Raw genomic sequence first — 7,821 nt, forward strand, 5'->3', positions numbered from 1 at the left:
GTGGGTTGCAACCCATAGGAACTGTATTAAAGGTCTGCAAGCTTAGGAAGGTTTGACAACCACTGTCTTAGATGAATCACCTTGTTACATGTTTTTTGATTTTGGTAGAGCACTTGGTACTATCTAAAATTATCCGGCTTGTTTCCTTGTCTATCGTTTATTTTTATTTTATTTTATTATTATTTTTTGAGACAGTCTTAGTGGGTAAGTAAGCTGGGTAGAGTGCCCTTGTGTTATTGCTCACAGCAACCTCAGAGTCTTGGGCTTGAGCAATCCTCCTTCCTCAGCCTCCTGAGTATCTGGGACTACAGGCTCTTGTCATGATGGAAGCTAGTGTTTCTATTTAGTAGTGACAGGTCCTCAGTCCTGCTCAGTCTAGTCTAGAACTCTTGAGCTCAGGTGATCCACCCACTCCAGCCTCCCAGAGTGCTAGTTATGAGCCACTGTTGCTGGCCTCCCAGGATTATCTCTTGCCACCAGCACTTTCACTATCACCTCCAGTCCTACTGGAAGTTTCTCTTTTTTTTTTTTATTGTTGGGGATTCATTGAGGGTACAATAAGCCAGGTTACACTGATTGCAATTGTTAGGTAAAGTCCCTCTTTGGAAGTTTCTCAATTTATCAGCCTCTGGTTCTTCCTTCCTTTCCTTTTTTTTTTCTTTTTGTTACTCTGTTGCCCTGGGTAGAGTGCAGTGGCATCATCATAGCTCACAGCAACCTAAAACGCTCAAGAGATGTCTTGCCTCAGCCTCCCAAATACTTGGGCCTACAGGCTCCTGCCTCTACCCCCTGCTAGTTTTTCTTTTTTTTTTTGTAGAGACAGAGTCTCACTTTATGGCCCTCGGTAGAGTGCCGTGGCCTCACACAGCTCACAGCAACCTCCAACTCCTGGGCTTAAGCGATTCTCTTGCCTCAGCCGCCCGAGTAGCTGGGACTACAGGCGCCCGCCACAACGCCCGGCTATTTTTTGGTTGCAGTTTGGCCGGGGCCGGGTTTGAACCCGCCACCCTCGGTATATGGGGCCGGAGCCCTACCGACTGAGTCACAGGTGCCGCCCCCCTGCTAGTGTTTCTAGTTTTAGTTTTAGTAGAGATGGGGGGTGGGTGGTGGTGGTGGTTTTGCTCTTGCTCTGGCTAATCTAGAACTCCTTAGCTCGAACGATCCTCCTGCCTCTTCCTCCTAGAGTGCTAGGATTCCAGGTTTGAGCCTCTGGGCCCTCTGACTAGTACTTTTTACTCCCTTTAAAGAGATACCTTTTTCTGGGCGGTGCCTGTGGCTCAGTCGGTAAGGCGCCAGCCCCATATACCTGAGAGTGGCGGGTTCAAACCCAGCCCCGGCCAAAACTGCAACCAAAAAATAGCCGGGCATTGTGGCGGTAGTCCCAGCTACTCGGGAGGCTGAGGCAAGAGAATCGCTTAAACCCAGGAGTTGGAGGTTGCTGTGAGCTGTGTGAGGCCACTCTACCAGAAAGTGAGACTCTGTCTCTACAAAAAAAAAAGATACGTTTTTCCTTCTCCAGCTTTTCCCATTGACCCTTGAAGAAGTATTTTTTAAAATTAATTAATTATTTATTTATTTTGGAGACATAGCCTCAAGCTGTCGCCCTGGTAGAGTGCCGTGGCGTCACAGCAACCTCCAACTCCTGGGCTCAAGCGAGTCTCCTGCCTCCGGCTCCCAAATAGCTGGAACTACAGGCACCTGCCACAACGCCTGGCTATTTTTTGGTTGCAGCCGTCATTGTTGTTTGGCGGGCCCTGGGCTGGATTCGAACCTGCCAGCTCAGGTGTATGCGGCTGGCGCCTTAGCCACTTGAGCTACAGGCGCCGAACCAAGAAGCTTTTTTTTTTTTTTTTTTTGGAGGCAAAGTCTCGCTGTTGCCTGGGCTAGAGTGCGATGGCGTCGACCTAACAAATCCCTGGGGGTCAAGTGATCCTCCCGCCTCAGCCTCCTGGGTAACGGGAACTACAGGCATTCGCACCACGCCTGGCGCATGTTTTTTAGTAGAGACAAGGTCTCCCGCAGGCTCAGGCTGGTCTCGTGAGCTCAAGGAAACCTCCTGCCTCCGCCTCCCTGAAAGAGCGCCACGATTACCGACGTGAGCCACCGCCGATTGCTCAACGTAGCCAAAGACCACAAGGACCGGCGGTCAGGACTCCCCTCCCCTGAGGTCCCGCGGCGCGCTGCATGTCCCCCCACTGGCCACGCTGACCACTCCGAGTCGCTTACTCCTCTGCCGCTAATCTGCGAGTTACCAGGTAGAGATTGTGACTTACTCGACTTAACACGGAGTAGGCACATAACCCGCACCCTAGAATCGATTCTTCCGGACAACAAACGAAATTAAAAATTGGGCGCTGCCTTAGTTATCCTTTATTTGTAATTTTCTCTTAATTATACTAGTCGTCTTTTCAGGGGTTTTGTTTGTTTTTTAATTCGTTTGTGCCTCGGCGCACTCAGGTTGCTAGCTACCTCACAAAACAAACCAGATCTGCAAACTCAGCCAGGAAGAGAAGAGGCAGATCAAACTGACAAGATGGCGACCGCCTCTGGGCGGCCGCAAATCTCCACCCACTTTGGGCGGAGGTCTGCGTCATGTGACCCTTTTCCTGGCTCCGCCTCCCGCCCCAGTGCCTGACGGGAGTCGGAGCGGCGAACGAGGCCGTCGGCCATTTTGTGTCTGGTTCCTGTGGGACGCGGTGGTGGCCTTTGGGTCGGAAAAGTGAGCGATATTCTCCTCTTTTTCCTTGTTTTTCTCCTAGTTTTTCTTGGTCGGTAGAGCGCAGGTATGGGTCGCAAGAAGAAGAAGCAGCTGAAGCCGTGGTGCTGGTATCCTTTTGGTTAGTTTGAAGTCGAGGCCGAGCCGTGGTGCCGGTAGACGGGCCCGCACTCGGAGGCCTGGGTTTGGCGTGTGGCGTGGAGCGTCTGGGTCTAGGCCTCGGGGTGGCTGGTTTGGTGGCTGGGATCGGATTTGGGGGGGCTCTTCGGAAAATGGGGTCCCTTGGGCGCGAGGCGGTATTAATTGTGGGTTGTGTGACGGACCCGTGGCTCAGGAGGATCGTATTTGGTGCGAATTTCGACCCACTGGGAGGCGGCCTGGACCCCTCCATGAAGGACAGTGTCCCCTCGGGACTTCTTAGCCACGGTCCGTTGTTGGGTGACGGTCCAACAAAGGGACTTTCTTCGCTGATGGACTCCGTGTAGTTCTGCGGAGGAAGCGCTTCCAGAGCCTGTCACCCGCTTTCTCTGTGTTTGGTTGCTACTGCTGCTGTTTTTTTTTTTTTTTTTTTTTTTTTTTAGCGGATCCGTTCTCCCCCCATTTTTTTGCGGGGGTGGAGGAGAGTGAGCTTCCGTGTTAATCTTCAGGAAGCGTTTTCACAGGGTGGAGTTTCTGTATCTGTTACCCAACTTTGTAGGAGCAGAAAGAAATGCCTCATGACAAGGAAAACCGCTAAAACGTGGAATCCTTCAACGCTTCCGGAAGCGTTAATGCTCTTTACGTTAAAATTGACTGAATTTCCTGGATGTAAAACGGATTGTTATGGAACTGCGTTTATTTATAAGGATGACAAATAGTTTAACGGCCGTTATGAATTTTGTAACGTGCTTTTAGTATAATCTGAGTCGGGAGGTAAGAATTCTCAGCTTCTTTAGCTCCTGTGAATTTAAATCACATTGCTTGGCAACATAAATTCGTACTGAATTGGAAACCATTTCATGGGTTGTTAATTACGAATTATGTGTCGTTGTAGATACCACGTAGTTGGATTCCACATGTTGATAAATTCCTAATACTTCCATTTTTTTTTTCCTCTCTTACATATCTGTATGAAATAATAGTCTGGACGGGAACTTAGGGATTTCTTAACAGGAATCTGTTCTCCATGTGCATTCGTGGTGACATTTAACAAGGAAAAAGTTCATTTCACATCTCTGTTAAACAGGAAGTTGACAGAAGTTTATTGCTGTTTAACTGAGATAATGAAGTACCAATTTGGTTTTAGCTGTTTCCATATATTTATATTATCCCTACATTATAGGTTAGAGCAGGCAGTGTCATTGTCCTATTTTTCTGCCTTAACAGTATCTATCAGGTATTGTAATAGAGATTTTGATGATGAGAAGATCCTTATACAGCACCAAAAAGCAAAGCATTTTAAATGCCATATATGTCATAAGAAATTGTATACAGGACCTGGCTTAGCTATTCATTGCATGCAGGTAAGAATTTTTCTTCTTCTGGGTTGTGCCTGTGGCTCAGTGACTAGGGCTCCAGCCCTCATATACCTGGGGTGGCAGGTAAAAAACTGCAAAAAAAAAAAAAAACAAAACAATTTTTCTAAAGTATTTAGTTTTTGCCTGTTTGTAACTTGGAAACAACATAAAAGCATACTCTCCACTTTGTCTTTGACAGCTGTAATTTTGTTTGCTGCCAAAGAGAAGATAGCTAGTTTTTATGAAAACCCAATCTCTTTTATAGCCATCAAGAAGATAGATGGACTTTTTATGTTTAAAGAGAATTTATATTTGTATTTATCTTTAATTACTGATAATATCTTTCTAGGTGTGTGACAATTAGGTTGAAATCACAAATATGTTCTGAGTACTTGGGCAGAGAACAAGGATCGTTGATTTAGGCTTGGGGCCTGTGGCTAAAGCAGCTAAGGCGCCAGCCACATACATACCTGAGCTGGTAGGTTTGAATCCAGCCCGGGCCCGCCAAACAACATTGATGGCTGCAACTAAAAAATAGCCAGGCGTTGTGGACGCCTGTAGTCCCAGTTGCTTGAGAGGCTGAGGCAAGAGAACTGCTTAAGTCCAAGAGTTTGAGGTTGCTATGAGCTGAGACGCCGTGGCACTCTACCCAGGGCGACATAGTGAGATACTGTCTCAAAAAAAAGATGAAATTAATTAAAAATTATGTAGTAGAGATTTAAAAATTTAATTCCTTGGTCACATTAAATTTCCACTGCTCAGTAGGCTGACTACTCAGTGGGTAGTGGGTGACTACTATGTAGGATAATGCAAATATAGAACTTTTTTGTTTATCACTGGAAATTTCTATGGACAACATTGTGTTAGAGTTTTTTTTTTTTTTTTTTGTAGAGACAGAGTCTCACTTTACTGCCCTTGGTAGAGTGCCGTGGCGTCACACGGCTCACAGCAACCTCCAGCTCTTGAGCTTATGTGATTCTCTTGCCTTAGCCTCCCGAGCAGGCACCCGCCACAACACCCGGCTATTTTTTTGTTGTTGCAGTTTGGCTGGGGCTGGGTTTGAACCCACCACCCTCGGCATATGGGGCTGGTGCCCTACTCACTGAGCCACAGGCACCGCCTGTGTTATTAGAGATTTTTAGGCACTGTGCAACATTTGGTCAGAATTAAGGTGTGGGGAAAATAAACTTTGAATATTTAGTCTGTCATATAGCAGTAAGTGAAACTAGATAGGAAGCATAAGGAGAGCCACAAGTTAGAAAAGGTCTAAATCAGACACTGACTTATGCGTGGAAATCTGAAAGGAAGTAAGGGAGATTGTCCATGGAACAGCAAAGGAAAGGCCTTCACACCAGGATTGTCCAATATTGAAAGAAGGGAAAGGGGGCGGCCCCTGTGGCTCAAGGAGTAGGGCCCCGGTCCCATATGCCAGAGGTGGTGGGTTCAAACCCAGCCCCGGCCAAAAAAAAAAAAAAGAAGGGAAAGGGGCAGCATTATGCCTCCTCATATAGAAGGGTTATTTATTACAGGCCATTTTTCTTTCTTCTTCTTCTTCTTTTTTTTTTTTTTTTTTTTTGAGATAGAGTCTGACTCTGCTGCCCTGAGTAGAGTGCTATGGCTCAAACTGTTGGGCTCCAGCAGTCCTCTTGCCTCAGCTTCCTGAGTAGCTGGGACTACAGGCATCCACCACAACGCCTGGCTAAATGAGCCCAAGGGATCCTCCTGCCTCATACTCTAGAGCAGTGGTTCCTGTGACCCACAGGAAGTGTATTAAAGGGCCGCGGCATTAGGAAGGTTGAGAACCACTGATATAGAGTGCTAGAATTATAGGCTTGAGCCACTGCTCCCAGCCCAGGATGCCTTTTTTTTTTTTTTTTTTGAGATAGGGTCTTATTTTGCTGGAGGCTGAGGTGCCTCAGTAGAGTGCTGTGGCATCACAACTCACAGCAACCTCAAACTCTTGGGCTTAAGGGATTCTTTTGTCTCAAGTCTCTCAAGTAGCTGGGACTACAGGCACTTGCCACAACGCCTGGCTTTTTTTGTAGAGACAGTCTCACTTTATCACCCTCAGTAGAGTGCCATGGCATCACACAGCTCACAGCAACCTCCAACTCCTGGGCTTAGGAAGATTCTCTTGCCTCAGCCTCCCAAGTAGCTGGGACTACAGGCGCCCACCATGACGCCCGGCTATTTTTTTGTTGTAGTTTGGCCAGGGCCAGGTTTGAACCTGCCACCCTTGGTATGTGGGGGCCGGCGCCCTACCCACTGAGCCACAGGTGCCACCCGTTTTTTTTTAGAGACAGTCTCATTTATCACCTTCAGTAGAGTGTGGCATCACAGCTCACGGCAATGTCCAATTACCGGGCTTAGGCAATTCTCTTGCCTCAGCCTCACCACCCACAGGCAGGCGCCCAGCCATTTCCTTGTTGCAGTTTGGCTGGAGCTGGGTTTGAACCCACCTGCTGCCTGGTGTGTGTGGCCGGCGCCCTACCCATTGAGCTGTGGTCCCTGCTCAAGGAGTTAATTTTTTTTTTTTTTTTTTGAGACAGAGCCTCAAGCTGTGGCCCTGGGTAGAGTGCTATGGCATCACAGCTCACAGCAACCTCCAACTCCTAGGCTCAGACGATTCTCCTGCCTCCGCCTCCCAAGTAGCCGGGGACTTCAGGCGCCCACCACAATACCCAGCTATTTTTTGGTTGCAGCCGTCATTGTTTGGCGGGCCCGGGCTGGATTCGAACCCGCCAGCTCAGGTGTATGTGGCTGGCGCTTTAGCCGCCTGAGCCACAGGCACCGAGCCAAGGAGTTAATTTTTTTTTTTTTTTTTTTTCCTGTGGATTTTGGCTGGGGCTGGGTTTGAACCCGCCACCTCCGGCATATGGGACCAGCGCCCTACTCCTTGAGCCACAGGCGCTGCCCCCAAGGAGTTAATTTTTTTTTTTTTTTTTTTTTTTTTGGCCAGGGCTGGGTTTGAACCCACCACCTCTGGCATATGGGACCGGCGCCCTACTCCTCGAGCCACAGGCGCCGCCCTAATTTTTTAACAAAGTCAAATGCTGGTGGCTGCTTAAGGAGAGGTCTGAGATTCGATCAGTCAGAGTGGAGGTTGTTGGTCACATTGACACAATTGGCTTCCAAGGGTGAAAATGAAGCGCGGTAGAGTGCTTTGAAGAGAAAACAGGAGAGGAAATAGAGGCACTCTTTTGAATTGTACTATAGAGAAATGAGAAATTGAGCAGAAGCTTGAAGGAAGAGTTTAGTTGAGATAATACGGGTTTTTTTTTTTTTTTTAAGACAGTCTCAAGCTATTGCCCTGGATAGGGCGCCATGGCGTCCCAGCTCACAGCAACCTCAGTCTCTTGGGCTTAAGCTATTCTCTTGCCTCAGCCTCCCAAGTAGCTGGGACTTACAGTGGCCTGCCACAATGCCCAGCTATTTTTTTTATTTCAGTTGTCGTTGTTTTAGCTGGCCCCGGCTGTGTTCGAACCCACTAGCCTTGGTGTATGTGGCTGGCACCCTACCAACTGAGCTATGGGCCCTGCCTGAAATTATTCTTATAATGGACTTCTGTGATGCACTTTTGTTTATCTTATCTAATTAAAATTTGGCTTT

The 7,821-nt window shown here is 47.8% G+C and overlaps 1 protein-coding gene across 8 annotated transcripts in view; it reads left to right on the plus strand.

The window, feature by feature from the left end:
* Positions 1 to 1,917: 1,917 nt before the first annotated feature.
* The window catches only part of ZNF207 (zinc finger protein 207), a 28,615-nt gene continuing 22,711 nt past the window's right edge, over positions 1,918 to 7,821 (plus strand). For 3 of the 8 annotated variants that reach the window (XM_053569340.1, XM_053569341.1, XM_053569339.1), the window contains exons 1-2: positions 2,557 to 2,826; positions 4,092 to 4,218. In XM_053569340.1, coding sequence (XP_053425315.1) covers positions 2,786 to 2,826; positions 4,092 to 4,218 — 168 coding nt within the window. In that variant the 5' untranslated portion in view covers positions 2,557 to 2,785. Of the gene's footprint in view, positions 2,256 to 2,356; positions 2,827 to 4,091; positions 4,219 to 7,821 lie in introns of those variants that run through there. The other 5 variants (XM_053569342.1, XM_053569343.1, XM_053569344.1 and 2 more) reach the window with 4 other exon arrangements.

The sequence above is a fragment of the Nycticebus coucang genome, chromosome 18, assembly GCF_027406575.1.
Source record: "Nycticebus coucang isolate mNycCou1 chromosome 18, mNycCou1.pri, whole genome shotgun sequence".
Lineage (NCBI taxonomy): Eukaryota > Metazoa > Chordata > Mammalia > Primates > Lorisidae > Nycticebus > Nycticebus coucang.